This window comes from Aquarana catesbeiana, linkage group LG09, assembly GCF_042186555.1.
Source record: "Aquarana catesbeiana isolate 2022-GZ linkage group LG09, ASM4218655v1, whole genome shotgun sequence".
Lineage (NCBI taxonomy): Eukaryota > Metazoa > Chordata > Amphibia > Anura > Ranidae > Aquarana > Aquarana catesbeiana.
The window spans coordinates 227,148,493-227,169,039 of NC_133332.1; the positions used below are offsets into that span (position 1 = coordinate 227,148,493).

Genomic DNA, 20,547 nt, shown 5'->3' on the forward strand with positions numbered 1-20,547 from the left:
ACTATAGACATAAAGTGCTGCAACCAAAAAATGAACTTGAATATCTAGTTCTATGCCATGTATAATAAATTCAGGTGTGCTACTAGTGTCTCAATGGTTAAAATTGATCTTCAACCCAAAAATTCTAAATATTTGCTTAAGTGACAAAAAATAATAGACATGAGTGAATTCCCCAAAAAAAAGGAATAAATAACAAAAATTTGTTGAAACAGTGTATCAAACACAAATATGTATCAAAAATATGTGTTTCAATAAAAATAGTCCTTCTTTATATTAGTCGGATAGCTGATCCTTTTGGTGTCTGAACTTGCTGACAAGGTGATATATAAACATGCTGATGTTAGGTTCAACTTTTAAATAAGTTGCTTATAGTTTATATTGCTTTGTCTAATTATTGCTTCATATAGGAATTAAGACACAGAGTCAGGTATGTCTGTATCAAAGTTCTGAGCATAATGGACTGCGGCTCTTTACTTCTTTCAAAGGCCTTTTATAGGCAATTATACAAACAATAGCATCAGCACAGCCCCCCCACAAAGGGCAAGGGTAAACAACAACAGGAGTCACCTGGGCTATGAACACAAGCTTCAACACCATGGCAATACAGTTACAAGAAAACAAAAGCAGCTTCAATTGAGTTCAACAGCCAAAAAGTTACATTCAAAACAGATTTACATGTAGGCATCATATTAAGTGAGAACTCTAAATTAAATCCCTGACCTTATCAAATTCCCCCTTTGACATCATCCTCTCCTTCCCCCTGGGTCCTCATGAATAAGTTCTAGTCAGTTTTTCCCCAGAGTCCTTTCCCTGACCGCGAGTTGTCAGAGGGGTAGAACCCATCCCCCTAGGTATTACCAACATCTTAAAATTCAAGAAGAGGAGTTTTATAGGAGTAGGGTGATGTCAATACACATTTATCGGTATGCCCTGTCTATTCTCCTAATTTTCCTATTTATTTTCCTGTATACACATATATTCGTGATTGTAAGTGATATTAATATTAGAATAATAATTACCATTGGACTTAACAACCAGTGAAAGGTATTGGTTGCTGTAGAGGACATTCCACTAAATATATCCCACCAATGTGGTGCAGTATCCTGTTGTATCTGTGAGGAAAGATGCACTAGTCTACCTTTGTCAATAATTGCGGATACAAGGTTATTCTGTAGGGTATGTTCTAGTGTTTCTATGTGTTGTCTTAACAACTCTGATTGTTCCAAAACCTGTTTTAGTGGGTCTAAAGAAATTATAAAGGGTGTAGTGTCAGTGAGATTATGTACCTCATAAACTGAAGAGAATACCTTATCGGCGTCTGGTTCAAAAAGGTAGGTATCGTTACCCCATTGTAATATTTTAATCTTTTTTATACATCCCGCAAACGGCGCAGATCTATTTAACGCTAACATGGTGCAGTTGTCATTAGTAATGATACAAATATGCTGGGGTCCTATTTCTATGAATCTATTGTTCACATTTATCGGTGTTCTTTGCATTTTGCATATGCTAGTTTGGTATTTTAACAAGCAAGGTTCATATACTGGGGAACTTCTGCCACATACCATTCCCTTATTAGTTCCTTCACATAGAGTTAAATCATGGGTTCTGTTTCCTTTATCTACATATTTCCCATATATTTCTGGATACCAAAACTCGTCATTAATTACTAATGGCATGACCACTATTTTACACATTTCCATTACATCTACTACCCGATATGCTTCGAACCTTCCTACACACCATTTCTCCTCACATTCTATCTTTTCCCCTTTTACTTGGAACCATACACCATCGTCAGTTAAACCCTTAAAATATTTCATCCAGGTATGATAATTTCCCAACTGTAGTTCAGTCCTGGCCCTATTTATTTGTATATGATAGGATAAGAGGTTAAAAGAGCACTGTGTGAAATTTACAAACTGTTGACTTTGATTCCACAGCTGGAGCTCTGTTCCTATCGTGTGATTTATTAACCCTCCCAAAAATTGTAATAGGGGTATTTCTTGCAGTTGGGTTTCAAAAGTGGTGGGTAACCATTTGCTTGTGATAGTCAAGCTGTCAGCTATGTGTCCCCCTGCATGCTTCCATCTGTTGTTCATTTCTTCTATCTCGACCGAGTTTAAAATTCCCATTACTGTACCTGTCAGTCCCAATAGTGTGTCGTACCATTCTCGCTTATACCTACACTCCGGTATAGAGGGAAAGGTGATATTGAATTTTATTTTTGTTTTCTGTTGTGATGTTGATACATTTATGCAAGTGTTTGGTACGGGTGTTAATATAGAAGATTCAATTATTGGCGTTACTTCTTCCTCCATTTGTATGTGAAATCCATAGGCCTCTGCATTCCAATACCACCCATCATTTCTCTCTTCCCTCCACCAAGAGGCACAGAGGAAAGTACTTGATTTATTAATGGTAATATCTGTCAGATTAAACATCCCTTCTGATATATTTTCTCCCCCTGCTTTATGGACTAATATTTGGTACATTTGTCCTACCACCCGTTCCCGTGCTTGTTTCCACGTCTGTGAAAGGGATATTTTATGGCAATTCATCTCATATCCTGAATCATTTGCTACTTTAGGATCATCTATAACCCATTGAAAGTTTGCTGTTTCCTCTACCTCAATTACATTAATACCAGGAGTCCATGCACGTATTTGTAAAACAACAATTTTCAACAGAAAATATGTAAGTAGATATTTCATCATGTTGTTTTCTCGGGTTGTTTCTTGCAATGTGATGCGTGTATCCAGGTAGGTTTTCCTTCCAGCTTTACTGAGGTGGCTGTGGTCAAGAGTACTTGGTAAGGACCTTCAAACCTGGGTTCCAATGTCTTTCTGGTGTGTTTCTTAACATATACATAATCCCCTGGTAGCAGCGTATGTGTACCTGTTATTGAATTAGGGTCTGGAAGAGAAGAATACACACTTTTGTGGATCTTAGTTAGACGTTGTTGTAATTGTATCACATATGCAGTCAAACTATCACATTGCAATTGCATACTCTGTGGAAAGTATAGACCTAATCTAGGTGCATTCCCAAAAAGTATTTCGTATGGGGATAATCCTGTTTTTCCTGTTGGAGTGTACCTTATAGAGAACAAAGCCAAAGGCAGGCATTCTGGCCAAGGCTTGTTTAACTCTTGCATGGCTTTTTGTATTTTTAACTTTATTGTCCCATTTACTCTCTCCACTGATCCTGAACTCTGTGGGTGGTAAGGGGTGTGAAAACTTTGTTGAACCCCTGACATGGTCATCACATTCTGCATGATTTCTCCTGTAAAGTGTGTTCCCCTATCTGATTCTATGGTTTCAGGAAGACCAAACCTAGGTATTAACTCAGTGATCAGTTTCTTAGCTGTGGCTTTAGCTGTAGCTGATTTTACTGGATAACTTTCGGGTCAACCTGAAAATAAATCGATACACACGAGGACAAACTCAAAGGGGCCGCTCTTGGGCATTTGTATGTAGTCAATTTGCAGTCTCTGGAAGGGGTATTGGGCCCGGACCTGGTGTTTTCGTGGGGTTTTTACTCTCTGTCCTGGGTTATTCAGGAGACAGATTTGGCAGGCTGCACAGTAGTTTCTTGCAGTGCTACTGAATCCAGGGGCGAGCCATCCTTGGTTCACAATCCTATACATGGAATTGGAACTGACATGTGTGGGTAGGTGAACTGCCGCTGCCATTGCTGGGTACAGAGAGGCAGGCAGGCATATTTTGCCCCCTTCCCTCCATACATTGTCAAGGTCTGGTGCTGCTCCCATTCTGACCCACTTATCTTTCTCGCTCTCCCCTGCTTTCTCCTGTAATTTACTCAGCTGCTGCCATGTTGGTTCTGGGATACTCACCTCTACCGCTGCTAAGGTCTCAGGGCTTCCTTCCCCTAGAGCTGCCTGTTTTGCAGTCAAATCTGCAAATGCATTTCCTTTTGCCTCAATTGTTTTTGCGCTCGTGTGTGCCGCTATCTTCATGATGGCCACTCGTTTAACCTTTTGAAGATTGTTCAGGACTCTCTTAATCCCTTCTCCATGTTTTACAGGTGTACCTGCTGCTGTCAGATAACCTCTAGCCCTCCATATGTGGCCATAATCGTGCGCTACACCATAAGCGTAGGCAGAGTCAGTGTAAATATTCCCTTCTCATCCTTTTAAGTATTCTAGGGCTTGTTCTAAAGCTTTTAATTCTGCTTCTTGTGCTGACATGTGGGCTGGTAAGGGCTGTGCTTCAATTACCTGTGTATCAGTCACTACGGCATAACCTGTGTGATATTTACCCTTGTCATCAGCAAACCTACTGCCATCTATGTACAAAGTGTGCTCAGCGTTTAAGATTGGTGTATCTGTAACGTGTGGGAATCCCATTGTCTCCTGTTCCATGAGCTGAAAACAATCGTGCTGATCTACTTCTTTAAACAAAAGAGTGTTAGGTACCTCATTTCCTTTCTCACTAGTACTATTAGCACTATCATTCCCCCTTGCCAAATCTGGTGACTGAAGAGGCAAAAAGGTGGCCAAATTTAAAGTTGTACAGCGCTGAAAAGTGACATTTGGAGGTAAGAGTAAAGTACACTGTAACCTTAATTGCCTAGCCATTGAAATGTGTTTGGGCTGTACCTGAGACAAGATTGCATGTATGTCATGTGTGGTATGCACTACGACTGGATTGTCTAGAACAATCTCTGATGACTTATCTATGATAATTGACACTGCAGCTACCGCCCGTACACAGGACGGTGAACCTCTAGATACTGGATCTAATGCTGCTGAAAAGTAAGCGACTGGTCTTTGTTTCACATGTGCCTGTGTCAGAACACCTGTGGCGTGTCCAGTGATCTCAGCAATGTACAGATTAAATATCTTAGTATAATCTAAAATGATAAACGACTCATAAGCTACTTCTGTAAGCATATACGGTACAATTTTCAAACAATCGTATAATGGCTGCATCAAAGCGCTAGCATGTGGTATCCACTGTCTACAATATGACACGATACCTAAAAACATACGCAATTGTTTAAAATTCCGTGGGGGTAACATTCCCTTTATCACTTGAACCCTCTCCTCAGTGAGATGTCTCGTACCCTGTGATATACAATGTCCCAAAAAGATAACTTTTTCCTGACACACTTGTAACTTTTTCTTATTAACCTTGCAACCTTTTTCTGCCAAAAATCGCAACAAATTAAGGGTGGTGTGCAAGCTTTCAGTCTTTCACTTATCTGTGGAATTAATCCTTCCATAAACTGTCTATTGAAGGCTCGGATCGTGACTGGCAGCTCTAAATCCATTCTCTCATCTGCCATCATACTTTCCATAGACAAGTAAAATTCTGATACAGTCTGTCCTGGCATTTGTTTCATGGGTGATATTGACCCCCCCTCTTGTTGTTTTGCCTGACAGAAAGCTTCTAATCTAGCAATAAAAGGAGCCCTTGAGTCTATATGTCTGACATGTCCTGTCTCCAGTATTTCCATCCCCCTCAGCTCGGTCTGCAGGTCAGTCATAAACTGGTTAAACAGGGTCAGAGTCATTTTATGTCTGCATAAATCCTCCCCATCCTGCCAGGTTGCTTCATGTGTATTCATTAACTGTGTCACAAATCTACAGAAAACAGCTGGCTTTACTATAATGCATGTATCAGTGCGTACGGGAGCTACAGTTTCTGAATGAAATTCTTATACTCCACAAACCTGAAAAAAAAAAAAAAAAAAACATTCTCTACCCTTAAGTACAGGATATATCTTGTGTGGTTTACGTTCTATGTCAGTATATGGGGGTGGGATGGTTGAACTAAGATTATTTAAAATTTCAACATTTTTTGTTCTTCTGTCTTTCATATCCCAACCATCACAGTCTGGATTATACTTCCACCCCTCTTCTTTTGCTCTATTTGAAACCTTAATTAAGCATTGAACCTGACGCATCCATTGCTTCTCTAACACCTCTCCTTGTCTGTCCCTTTTTATTTCACTCCATACATCCGGGTCTAAACCCGCTGCTCCTTTCACCTTAAATTTACGAAGGACATCCTTTAAGTCCTGTGCTTCGGTTTTCCCATAAATGTTCTTAATTATCTGTGGCACCGTATAGTGCGCCACAATTCCCTGACGGGGTTTTGTGTTCCTCTGGCCCATTCTAACAGTCCTGCCTAGGTAGCGTTTGGGACACTTAGTGTACAATATAATGCGGCTACAACATATACAAGAATGAATAATTACTTTATATGCTAGCCCAATAACAAACCAGCTAAGTTACACTAGTTCCTCGTTGCCTTCCTCCTAGGGTGCTAGAATACTAGAAACCTCTTCCGGAATGAGATTTCTGAAACCAAATTACTTTATATGCTAGCCCAATAACAAATAATTACTTTATATGCTAGCCCAATAACAAACCAGAATGCGGCTACAACATATACAAAAATGCGGCTACAACATATACAAGCATTCCTTTAAGTGGCCAGGTATCCGACTAGATCTCCGGGCTTTATGGAGACCTCATTACCCTCCCCGTATCTGGGAATCCCTCTCATACACTCTTATCCCTCCTTTATGGAGCAGACAGGGCTTATACTCTCAACCCGTCTATGGTTTATGAGTTAGATGTGAGGTTAAGCATAAGCGTCAGACCCCCAAGCTCACAAGCCCTCAGGTTCCCAATCGTGTGAGGTAAGGCGCATTCCGTTGCTTAGTTCGGCAATCCCCTTCTAACTCATACCATCCTTGACAAGGCTCATTCACTTTCTCAACAAGACAGACAAGACAAACACAGATAACGAACAAACGAATAATTCCAGCAATATAAACTAAAATATGCAGTAATTCTAGACTCACCACTACAGAGGCTGGTGTTTTAAAACCAGGAGAACCGTAACTGACAGAACGGATAGGCACAAATCAGGGGAGCACAGAATATAAGAAAAATAAAGCTTTTTCTTACCTGCGCAGGTTTTTTGATCTGTGGTTCCCGGAATGCCTGTCCTTTCGTTCCGTCAGCGTAGCTCAGCCACCTCTTGTAGTATCATCGGTGAGTCCCTCGTCCGGGCGCCAAAATGTTAGGTTCAACTTTTAAATAAGTTGCTTATAGTTTATATTGCTTTGTCTAATTATTGCTTCATATAGGAATTAAGACACAGAGTCAGGTATGTCTGTATCAAAGTTCTGAGCATAATGGACTGCTGCTCTTTACTTCTTTCAAAGGCCTTTTATAAGCAATTATACAAACAATAGCATCAGCACAGCCCCCCCACAAAGGGCAAGGGTAAACAACAACAGGAGTCACCTGGGCTATGAACACAAGCTTCAACACCATGGCAATACAGTTACAAGAAAACAAAAGCAGCTTCAATTGAGTTCAACAGCCAAAAAGTTACATTCAAAACAGATTTACATGTAGGCATCATATTAAGTGAGAACTCTAAATTAAATCCCTGACCTTATCACTGACAAAGCGGTAACCTAAGGGGGGCCGCTTACCAGATAAGTTGGACCCCTAAAAAATTCATTGATTTTTATCTCCAGCCGGTGGTAAGCAAAACCCCGGCATTTTTGAAAGATTCAATGCAAATCATGAGGGAAATATCAGAGTACAAAGTGGATGACAGCATCCTGCTGGTAACGGCGGACGTTGCCTCCCTTTATACTATAATACCCCATCAATTGGGATACCAAGCAGCCGAGTTTTTTCTTAGAAAGGAACCCTCTTTGAAAACTTCTATTAAAAATTTTGTTATGAAGTTATTGCATTTTGCCATGGAACATAACTACTTTTACTATGGAGGGGAATTTTACCTCCAGGGCACCGGAGTTGCCATGGGGGGAAAATTTGCCCCCAGCTTGGCTGGGTTGTTCATGGCCTTGTGGGAAAATGATAAACTTTTTTCCCTAAATGAGCCCCGCCTCCTTTTTTGGCATCGTTACATTGACGACGCCTTTTTCCTGTGGAAGGGGGATGAACAAACCCTCCATACTTTTATGACCCAATTGAATAATAATAATTGGGGGATTAGGTTTACATATGAACGTAGCTTAACCTCAGTTAATTTTTTAGATCTGACCATTTACAAAGAACAGAGTTCCCTCCTGACCAAAACTCATTTTAAAAATACGGATCGTAATGGATATATTCCACTGGACAGTGGACATCATCCAAATTGGCTTAAAGCCATACCCAAAGGACAATTCCAACGTATAAGGAGAAATTGTTCTCACATTGAAGATTGTCGGAGCCAAGCCAACGTCCTAAAAAATCGATTTATAGAAAAGGGGTACTCATCCTCCTCATTGGATAAGGATTTGCAGGAAGTTGCCCTTCTAGACAGACAGAAACTGTTAGTTCCCAAAACTAGTAATGGTAGTGAGAGGAGAAACAGAGACCTGGAATGGTCTTTTTTGACCACTTTTTCCTCACACTATTGGTGGGTTAACAAAACCATACGAAAGCATTGGCAGACTCTTAAATGTGATAAAGTGTTAGGACCTGCACTTCCGGATCGACCCAACGTTTTATATAGAAGAAATCAAAGTCTTAAGGATGTATTGGCACCTAGTGTCACTGACCCCCCTCCTAAAATCCAAATGTTTGGTAACCTAAAAGGTTTTTTTCTATGTAGAAGGTGTGCGGTTTGCAGGTCATCACAAACCATTAAAGATTACAGTTTTTCATCCTTTGTCACCTCAAAAGTTTTCCCTATAAAAGACTTCATCACATGCAGGACTGTGGGAGTAATATACCTTCTCAGTTGCCCGTGCGGGTTTCAGTACATTGGGAGGACCACCCTTGCTCTCAAAATTCGGATTGATGAACATTTGTCCAACATACGCAGGGGTTTTGTTGGACATATCGTTTCTTGGCATTTTCGCCAGTTTCACAATCACAATACGTCACAGCTGAAGGTTATGGCGATTGAAAAATTCACCCCTCATTGTATGGGTAGTAATTTGAAGCGCCATATCTCACGCCGCGAAACCTGCTGGATATTCGATATGCAAAGCTATTCTCCGTGGGGCCTCAATATTGAATGGGACATAAATTGTTACATTGATAATAGCTGATAACTCCTGTACCCCCCAATCTTGGTACCCTTTTAGTTTTTTTCACACACGATTTTTTATATATAATCTTCTGTATATAATTTTTTGTGTAAAAAGTTTTTTTACATATAACATTTTTATTTTATATACAATTTTCACATATTCTCTCTTTTTTACATTTACATATTTTTGTATATGTGTTTATATATATTTTTAGTTTCATGGGATTGGTTCTCTCATTTGTAATTTTTCCCTTTTTTCCCTCCATTTCGTTCTCTCTTTATTGATCCGTTTGTCCCCTTTAGGATTTCACAACAGACAGGAATCCAACATATATTAGGTTGGTAGTGAATGTGTTAAGCACATTGCCAGGATTCCAAAACACTTCTCCCCCTGGCAGTGTTTTCCTGCTCTTAAAATGGGGTCAACTGATAGGATAGGATAAGGCTGTTTTTTAGTGAGAGATATGCCGTCTTTGTTCCTTCCTTTTTATTAGAATCGGCCATAACCATTTCAAGACAGATAGTTTGTATTTCATATATGTATTGATTTTATATTTGTCCAATAGCATTTGGTATGGTATTGTAAAATAATTTTTTATATTGATTCCCCCGTCCTCTTCAGGATCTCCAAGCGATAAGAATTTAACACACATTGAGTTAGTAATGAATGTGTTAATTACATTGTTTGGATCCCAGTATCAGGGGAAGATGAGACTAAGCTGGGTTTTAGTGGGATATATGCTATTTGTCAGAATTGGTAGTAACCATTTTAGGATATGTATTATATAAGTATTGATGTTTATTTGTCTAATATTTGGTTGGGTATTTTAAAAGAATTTTTATGTGTATGACTTTATTACCATTTTTAGGTGTATGACTTTATTACCATTTGTATTGCATTGATATGTTATTACAGTTTTAATTCTCTTAGTTTATTGTACATTGTATGTGGTTACACTGTGAACTGATTGTCAAATCCATTGCAATCTTGTTTCCGGTGTCAACTTCCTGCGGAGATGCTTAAATAGTGTGGTGTGTGACGTCCTGCCCCAGTCTCCTTTCCCCGTCGAAGCCTCTTATGGAGAAACGCCGCGTTGGACGGAGCTACGGGACCTGACGTCACTACACATCAGCTGGGCAAGCCTCGCAGCAGCCAAGCTGTCCGTTTTGCAATTTTCTGCTCCAATCTTGATGTCAGTCACCCATGAGTTTTAAATAAAGGAACTTTTATGTACTTCACCATGGAAGTTTTTTCTATCCTTTTTCCAACTTGTTAACGAGGGATCACACAGGAGCAAAGTTTGGGATATGGCATTCCAGTGTTTGGAAGGAACGTGGGGCGGATTCCCAGATGAAATCAGCTGTCTGAGCTCTTAAGCCCCGACATTGGCAAAATCCTGGAGACACCTGAGATTACACAGTAGCATCGTTTGAGGTGAGATCATCCTGGTGCTCGGTAATAAGCCAAGGCGGATCCGAAGCTGTTAAGCAGCCGTTCCTGCCCAGAATCTGGTACCTGTGAGGCTCTAAAGACCCCCGTAATAGGGGTCCAACTTATCTGGTAAGCGGCCCTCCCTTATGTTACCGCTTTGTCAGCATGTTTATATATCACCTTGTCAGCAAGTTCAGACACCAAAAGGTTCAGCTATCCGACTAATATAAAGAAGGACTATTTTTATTGAAACACATTATTTTTGATACATATTTGTGTTTGATACACTGTTTCAACAAATTTTTGTTATTTATTCCTTTTTTTTGGGAATTCACTCATGTCTATTATTTTTTGTCACTTAAGCAAATATTTAGAAGTTTTGGGTTGAAGATCAACTTTAACCATTGAGACACTAGTAGCGCACCTGAATTTATTATACATGGCATAGAACTAGATATTCAAGTTCATTTTTTGGTTGCAGCACTTTATGTCTATAGTTGTTTGCTCACATTTATTGATTTTATTATCACTGTAGGTGAATGGGGATAGCGCAGATTGTGCTGGGTTTAGGTATGAGTGCCTGCAGAGTTCTCTTAGTGGAGATGATGGCAGCTGAACAAGAGCCGGCTAAGGTGCTGTGGATACAGGATGCAGGTGCGCTGCGGATGCTGGGCAGCAGATGCAGATGCACTAAGATGCAAGACAGCAGGCAGAAGAAAGGTCGGACAAGCCAGGTCATACACAGCGGATCAGTCAGCAGAGACGGCAGGCAAGGGATGGTCAGAGTTCAGGCTGGGTTGGTAACGGAGGATCAGGCAGACAAGTAAACAGAGCAAGGTTAAGGAGGAAGCCAAGGGTCAGGACCAGAGACAGCAGCGAGGTCAGGAATCCGGGTCAGTATCAGATGCACGCTCAGGATCAGGTCACAGGGTAAAGCTGCAGATCAAACAGCAGAGAACTAGCGCAGCTGAAGTCCTTTTAAAGGCCACTGGATGCCAAGGAATAGTAACTGTGCGTGCGCGATCCCTACAATCTGCGCACGCGCATGCGCATTGTACGTCTGTTAACCAATGGATGCCTATTGGGCCTCTGTGATCCTGTGTGCCTTAGACTAGCTGCAGAACTATGAGCAGTACGTTTGACATTTGTGTAAGACAAGGAACAATATATTTTTAAGAACTAGGCATACAACACCACACAAAAGTGGCTCATCTCTGAGTTGTCGCTATATAAATCCTGTATAGTAATAAAATTATCAAATTTATTTGAGGAACCCTTTAAAAGGACACTCACCCGTACTACTTCAAGGGTAACAATCTGAATTCAAATCGTGCCTGAGAGACACAGCATAGGACAAGATTGTCTTTCCCCCTGCCCCTTAAATTCACCTTTCCTCAGCTGCTACCTGCTTCCTGTGGTCATGGGCACATCCGATATTGAATCTCTATACTGCATAGGATTAACAGACCATAGAAATACATAAAGGAGTGAAAGACAGACCAAAACCAGATAAAAGATAATTTTAGTTTTGGGTAAAAGTCATATAAAAACAGCCAACATGTTTTGGGAGCAACACCATTCCACCCTCAGGGTTCAGGAGTACAGTATAAAACTTGAATGGGCTCAGAGAAAACAGATCTATAGTAGGACTAGTAGTAATGTCACGTATATGTCAGTGGAGCTTGAGATAACGAGGGTGGCCACTTCTGCAGACGTGAACATCTTTGCATGCTTAGTTGAGCTCCTGTGCTTGAGGATATGTGCACACGTATGCACATGTGCACAGAGGTAAGCAAAGCCAGCATGAGGTTCTTGTCAATTAAACTCATCTTGACAGCAGTTTCTGAGAAGCAATGATTGTAAATGTATTCATTCCTTTTGGAAGTGAAAACAAATTTTTAATACAATACATTTCACAAATTAGCAATTAAAGCCAGACAGAAGAACTTACCCTTTCCCACTTGTTCAAAAATTACAAATTAAGTTTTGGCTGGAGTTACACTTCAGCACATTAGAAAGTATATTTCATCAAAGAAGCCTTTACAAGTGTTTGCTAAAGTGTGAGTCCAACAGTGTCCTACCATTGGGAGGAACCCAAAGTTTCCATGTTCCCATGGCAGACATTTCTAAGATATATGGCCCCTTATATTCTCCAGCTTGCAAAGATGAAATAAGAAAATATGGTCTTTTTTTTGCGGAAAATGAATGCTCTGTGCTCTGCTGCTATTTTATATAACTCAGCCTAATATTTTTTAGCTCAGCAGAGTGGACGGAGTGGGGTAGCTGGAGCCTGTGTTCTGTGTCCTGTGAGGAAGGAGTGCATACAAGAAGAAGGACTTGCCTTGGACAGGGAAACTGCCCGGGAAACAGCGTGGAAGTCAAAACCTGCATGGTGAGAGAGTGCTGTCCTGGTGAGTCCCAAGGAATACATCTCTCAAAAAGAGGGAAAAAGTCATTTTGCTTCTTAACACATACTGGTTACCTGTGTATACAAATCAACATTGGCAACTAGTAAGAGTAGTAAAGGCATACCCCCCACCTTTAGAACTGGAGAAAGAGGGAAAGGAGAAGACCTGAGCTGAGTGCACCACTACGAATATGGGCTAAATTGCGCTGGCTATTGGGCATGGCTTAAAGGACCATGGTTAAATAGAGGCTAAGCCTACATACTGTATACAATATACATGGTCTCCAGTTCTTATACCCCACAGCATACTCCATATTTTCTGTGCTAAAAGGGAGAGTATCTCTTACATAAACCTAAAGGATCAATTAAAAAAAATGAAACCAAATTTATACAGAGAGCTAACACTTTGAGCTTTAACTAAAGAAGAACCTCATTTAAAAAGCACAGCAATGAGCAACTGTTCAGACAAAATACACTTTTCTCAGGACTATATAATCCACAACATAATGTATAGAGGGCAGATGCAGGTCAATATATTGTACTACACGGCACAACACAGTCTGTACAATATGATGTACAACATAGTATATGAGTGCATCAGTAAGGAGTATGTATCATGGGGCCCCTTACATTTGTAGTCAGTGGCTTCAGAAAATATTTCAGTGTAAGTTGTGGGTAAAAGGGGCATCTAGTAAGTGGTGGGGGAATGCCCTGGAGAATCAGTGGTACCAAGGAAAAAATTAGTGGGAACAAAAATGCCCAGTGTTTGTGATCAGGGAATTAAAATTGGCTGGTGTGAGAGTGGGCATTTTTTTCCCGTCCTTTGTCAGTGGCCGGTGGGAGTTAGAAATGCCTGTCGGTGGTTATTGGGAAGTCAAAATGGCTTGTCTCCAAGGAATGAAGAATACCCTAAAGTCAGTGGTCTGTGGGAGACGGGGAGGAAGATGCGTTTGTGTCAGCTGATAGCTGGGGAGAACAATAGGGCTTAACAAGGGGAAAAATAGTGCCCAGTGGGTGAAACAAAAGTACGTATTAGAGGACGGGGAAAAAATAGGGCCCGCCACTAGAAAAAACAATAGTGTCCCACATGGCGTGGTGGGCAGGAACAAAAGTGCCCAGCAAAAGGAGGAAAAACAATTAAAAACAATTAAAAGAATTAAAGGTAAGCTGTTAGGCCAGCTTTCATATATGACATCCATCAGGTTCTGGTGGCTATCTTTGCTCAACTACCAGAAGCTGTACAAGTTGCAGGGCAGAGCACACCTCTGCAGAATCGCACTGTGACTTGTCCTGGAACTTAGCAGTGCTTCTGTGAGTTACTGTAGGTGGCACGTTCTTATTATACGACAAATATTACATATACTGTATAATAATGTGACCTTGGCCTTTTTTACAGTCTGTAATTTGCCTGCTTTTCCTCCAGAAAACGGAGGTTGGTCTATCTGGTCTTTGTGGTCACCGTGTTCAGCAACTTGCAAGACTGGACGAACACAAAGAACCCGCCAGTGCAACAACCCTCGTCCGACCTGTGGAGGGAGGTGTAACGGACCTGAAAAGGAGGTGGATATATGCGAAACGTACCTCCCCTGTCCAAGTAGGTGGCCTTAATAACATTGCTCTATGTCAGAGATAGGGGTTTCCAACAAAACAAGTAGAATGCAGTACTGTAAAAAATGTTTTCAATTTACAATTGAAAAAGAAATCTGTGAATTTACAAGCAAGTTTTATATTTTTTTTTCTTGTTCAAATGTTTTATTGGTACAGCAAAAAAAAGAGTAACATATGAACAACATAACTCTTGCAGATTAACCCCAATGAGAAATGGTGTAAAACAGTGTGCACAATATTGCACCAATTTAGTAGGGACGCAATGTAGTAAGGAAAGATTTGAAAACAATGACGTTAAACATTTAATGACTGTAGTATAGCACTTTGTAGGGGAGTATGGTAAACCCCAAATGTCCAGCTAGGTTGTGCAGAGAGGGAGGAAAAGGGAGAAAAGAACAGCCTTTCATGACAGCTAAACCCACAAGAAGTATTTTGCAAGGTAACATTCAAAGAGCAGCAGATAGCATATGGGATATACAGCTAAGGGTATTGAGCTTGACAGTTAGAGGAAACTAGATGGGCTACTCTAGGTAGTGTGAGTAGAGTTGGTTTTGCATTCAATGCGGCTGATATCCTGAACATATCATCTGGACGGGCTGCCCCTGTTCAGGGTAGTCCGTGAATACGTTTTACGTTTTTGAGGGCTTTAAAACCCAAATGCAATCAACATTTATTTTCTAGTTTTGCATACCATTAAAAGGTTTAGAATGCTTTCCAGATTTATTAATGTCTGTGTCTCCACTAGGGGATTTGTCCCTACTTCCTGTCTATTTACTGGATGTAACAACAGGAAGTTTTCTACCAATTAAGGGATAAGTTCAACTTTTAACAAAAAATAATAAATGCACATTTTTTTTTGCAGGTAAAAAAATTATTAATTTACTATTTTTTATTTTAGAAGCCTTGAAAGCTTTGCACCAGCGATCAGCAGATCACTGATTCCATGCAGGTCCCCTGCAGACTGTCAGTGTAATCTGTCTACCCCTAAATTGTAGGGGCAGGCAGTTTTACACTGACAGGAAGAATCAATTGACTACCACATTGCTCAACAGCGTTGTGTTATTTCATTGAGAACTACGAGCCGACAGCCGCAAAGGCTGTTGGTGCTTGTAGTTCATTAATTCACAGGGATCTGTGGGGGGAGGGGTATGATGCTGAACATGTTACACCCTAAATATGGGTGTAACATGTTCAGAAAGGTGAACTTATCCTTTAAAAACATCCTGGTATTCAAGGAGGTAAAGCAAGCCCATGTCTGCTGCAGCTATAAACTTGGTATTGATTTTTAGAGCCAGCAAAGCGCTTTCAAGTAAATTTGACCCTGACAACTATAGAGCCACCCAATCACTTTTACAAGGCTTTAAAGGTGTACCTTCCCCTATCAGTGGTGCCCACAATGCTACTTGAGCTCTCCTGTCCTGTAACTACATGTGCCCATGAAGTTGCAAAAAACTATGCTACACCTCCCAGTGCTCTTTACACACTCTGAGATATCTACTATAGAGATTAATATTTGTATTCAATTCATCAAAATGATCGAAATTCGTTTTTTAACAATTTTTTTTTTCATTTTTTTTTTTTACTTTATATAACTTTATTGCTATCACATGGGGGCTAACAAGCCCTCTACGACATAGCATGGGCAGGTGATAGGTTTTCTTTATGGTGAGATGAGATGATCTCACCATAAAGAAAACCTATCACCTGCCCATGCTATCTCGTAGAGGGCTTGTTAGCCCCCATGTGATAGCAATAAAGTTATATAAAGTAAAAAAAAAAAAAATGAAAAAAAAATTGTTAAAAACGAATTTCGATCATTTTGATGAATTGAATACAAATATTAATCTCTATAGTAGATATCTCAGAGTGTGTAAAGAGCACTGGGAGGTGTAGCATAGTTTTTTGCAACTTCATGGGCACTTGTAGTTACTTAATGCAACCCCATCTTTTGTATTTGTACAAAAAAAATGGGTATAATGTTTATTTGCACTAAAATTTGTTTAAGTGTATTTTTTTCTGAAAATATGTGGTTGATAAATAGCTGTGCAAATATCATGCAACATAAACAAATTATGACTGTTCCTGTTTTATTCTCCAGGGTCTCTGCTTTCAGAAAATATATACATGTTTGGAGGTTTAAAGTAACTTCTAGCAAAAAATGCAGATTTTAACAAGTGTGCAAAAAAATTGCAACATTTTCCCGATTAATGTTTTACAGGCATCAGATCAGAAAGGGAAGGGAAATTTCCCCAATTGGCAGCAAAAAATCCCCACAGTTTAGAAGCTTTGTCAGAATTTTACCAATAGTGGTGTAGCACAACCCCTTGGGAGCTACAAGTAACTGGGATTCCCCCACCCTGCACCAAATTTCCACAGGCACTCAGAGAGTCAGAGAGCAGTCCGTGACATAATTTTTTTTATTATTATTTTATTTTTGTTTTATTGAGGGATATTACTTGTAAAGGAATGGGAGGTTATGGGATGCCCACTTGACTTCAGAACAAACTTCAGGGACAACTCTTCCTATATACAGTCTCTATATACAGCTCCTCTTCTTCCTCCAGCACACACTTGCTTGTAGAACCCAGCTATGTCACCCTGTAGTAATTATGTAGCAAAAGCCCATTACAGGCAGGGACTCGCAGTCCCTATCCTTCAGGCACAGATTGGGTGCACCACCTTTTCAGGCCCTGCCAGCCCACCTGGCTGCACCTGCCCCTCTCACTTTCCCTCCAGGCTAACTTTCCAGAGTTCTCCAGACTGATACTCACCACCCGGCTGGCTCTCAGGAGATCTCCAGGATGCACTGTCCTGTTCCCGCTGTCCTCTCTCAATGCTCCCGTGCCTTCAGCAAGCGTTTCCTCCATGTGTTTTAGGGGATTCTTTCAGTACCTGAGCTCCAGGCCCGAGGTCACCCCCCGCCCCCTGACTAGGGGGCCTCTTCAAGGGCCACCGACAGCCTTCTCAACACCCCATCTCCATCTTTCACCGACTGCCCTTTGCTGGCATGAATCATGCCTTTTTATGAGAAGGCCTGCCCCCTGCCAGCCCCTTCACTGGGGATTGGCTGAGGTCCTGACAAATATTCCTAATAGCCTCTCCTAGCTTCCATCCACTATGTCTAGAACATTCTCCAATGTTCCAGAGAACAGGGGGAGGCACCAGAAGAGCTGTCAGGATGAGTCATCCAGCCCCTGAGTCACTAAACCCTGACCCAGATTCACAACCTAGGCCTGGTTCTCAGCCAAGCCAATTTTTCTACACTAACAACTAAATCTATTTACACCTAGCTCACTAGCTAGAGGGTGCTACAGTGGGATACAGGGCGCTCTAGGTTGGCTGTTTTTCTATTAGTGGTGAGGAGACCTGGATGCTGGATGGAAGCCTCCCTACTCTGACTTGAACCTGCTGGAATAGGAATAGAGAAGCAGAGACATGCTACGCTGTGTGGCATCACTGATTGATTCAACAGCTGGGTTCCCCTTCTTTTCTTCTTCCACTTGTGAATAAACATTTGGATAATTTTGGTACACATTCATCAAAGAGCCAGTGTGCATGCTCTGAAATGCGTCACCGCCCCACTGACATCACATCCAGCTACTGCGTTCCACGCTGGTTCTGGCAGCATGATGGGTTCCACAGGGTGATATGCAGCTCCACACTGCAGGCTGGCTAGGAGATGCATTGATAGGATTACTCAGGGAGCACCTCTAGATGTTTCACAATATATGATTAATATTCACACCCATTTCTTCTTGTAAATGTTTTTAACCGCCTTGGGCTATTAAAGTCTTGTCAGAATTTTACCGCTGTTTGTGTCCCCATGAGGGACATTTCCCCTCATTTCCTATTTAGGTAGATGTTAGACAATACAGTTAAAGAAGAAAAGGAGGAGAACTCTCTTTCCAATAGGCACAGAAATTACATTTAAAATCTGACAGGGGTGCTAACCTTCCCAAATCTATTCAAAACTAGAAAAAATGTTTGGGTTTGAGTTGGGTTTTAAGTATTGGTATAAAGAATATATTAAAAAAAAGTAAGTATTGCTTGATAAAAGGTCAAATGAACACCGGATTGATCAAAAATTTCAGCTGTTTTGTAGGTTATACTGACCACCTCATTCTTCACACAGTTCATGGTCAGTGGGGGAATTGGGGCCCCTGGCAAGGATGTTCCTCCACTTGTAAAAACGAATTGGGAACTCAGCCAATTCAGAAACGTTTTCGCCTATGCAACAATCCAGAGCCATCTCACAGCCCTCCTGGAAACCAGTGTAACGGAAATGTTGGAGAGAATCGTGTCTGTGACAACCTTCCCTTCTGTGCAGGTAAGACTATGCAGTACCCTGTAATTGTTAAAGTTAATGTTAAGAAACTCTACAAGTGTAAATAATAAACTCCTGACATGCTGCCATATATAGCAACAATATAATTTCTCATAAACACCCCTTGAGCTCCCACTCAAACATTTTTGTTAGGCTGAGATGAGATCTTCAGTTTTCTGCAGGCAGGTAAATGCATGCAGTCCTGTGCTTCACTTCCAGCCTAAAAAGTGGAACGCACGCCAGGTAACCGGCATGCGACCATTACTCTTAATCTATAGAGGCCATTTTTATTAGTGACATTTTGTCCTTTTTTACCTTTAGTTTTACACAAGTAATTTCCATTTGTTTTTATCTTGTAAAATGTCTTACTGTATATTGAATAAATCACCAAAGGATTTTACACCACAAGGAGCTTGCTCTCCATTCATTGCATACCTGTATAATCCAGTTTTGGAACTCTGGAGCCATCATTGGAGGTAATCTGTACCAGTGGGAGCCATCGGAGGACACCGCAGTGGGATAGGTCTCCCCAAAAAAAGAACTACAAGCCCAGCAGACTTTCCTTACTATAAGGTAGGGGAGCCAATTATATCTGGTGAGTGTGGAGTGTTTACAGTCTTTCTGATGGATGCACAGATATCATCCCGGGAACAGAGCATGACAGCACTTTATTGTACAGAAATCAGACTTTGTTTTGCACAAAAATCACTCTATACACTATAATTGTCACTTTAAAAAAATGACTGATTATTTTCATATGATAGTATTATTTGTACACAATATAATTTTGGTTTATGTTTTTACCATTGTCACCATGTGTTAATATTTAATATAGATTGATACAGTAATATTTCTAGAGCTTATACCATAATAGAAGTGGTACCATACATCAGTTTAAGGTGGAGCAGGTGCTGTCAGTATTTTTATTCACTTACATTGGTCTACCTGAGGGGATAGCATAGATAGCAGCGGCTCACCCACACCATTAATTTAGAATGTATACCATCCTAGGCGCTGGTGTTCAACACTTTTTTATGCATTTCCTTAGTGTCCACTCCCTCATTTATCACTCACACTGTACACTGTAACAGGTGAGAGGTTGCAGTAAAAGACTGATCTGTTTTTGACCTTTGTCAATTCAACAAAGCATTACACAGGAACTGGGATTTACAAAATTGTGTCATCTCTAACCGGGAATCTCAATCTAGGAAGTAGATGCTGACCTTGGACAATGCTTGAACAAATATGGAGCTGTCCTTACGGACAGAAAATGACATTAAACACTGTCAATATTACTGTGATCTCTGTGAGAGGTAATTCGTACTTGTAAGTAATATTCTTACATATTACCAGGGCTTTTTTTCAGCGGGACCGTGGGGGAACGCAGTTCCGGCACCTCCAGCGCCCAATGTATGTAATAGCAAGGGGTGTGCTGGAGGGTCTATTGATGTGGTCTGCTGGGGGGATTTATGGTCACTGGTGGGGATCTAAATTTGTGTGAGGGTCTATTATTGCTTGTGGGGGGTCTGTTGTTGCTGGGGGGGGGGGGGGTGTCTCTTATGGTACTTGTAGGGGTGGAACTTTTGTTGCTGAGGGTGGTATTTTGTTGTGGATGGTGCATTGTTTCTGTGTGTGGGGGGGTCTATTGTTGTGTGGAGAATGATTGTTGCTGGGGGGGAACTATTGTTGCTGGGGGGAACTATTGTTACTGGGGTGGGGACCATTGTTGCTGGGGGAG

General features: G+C 40.8%; 1 protein-coding gene across 1 annotated transcript in view; it reads left to right on the top strand.

Annotated features, from left to right (window-relative positions):
• LOC141108348 (properdin-like) overlaps positions 1–20,547 on the top strand; it is a 63,810-nt gene that overhangs the window by 21,724 nt on the left and 21,539 nt on the right. Inside the window, exons 3-5 of the mRNA XM_073599884.1 lie at positions 12,727–12,881; positions 14,301–14,471; positions 18,618–18,812. Of these exons, the coding sequence (XP_073455985.1) occupies positions 12,727–12,881; positions 14,301–14,471; positions 18,618–18,812 (521 nt within the window). The remainder of the gene's footprint in view (positions 1–12,726; positions 12,882–14,300; positions 14,472–18,617; positions 18,813–20,547) is intronic.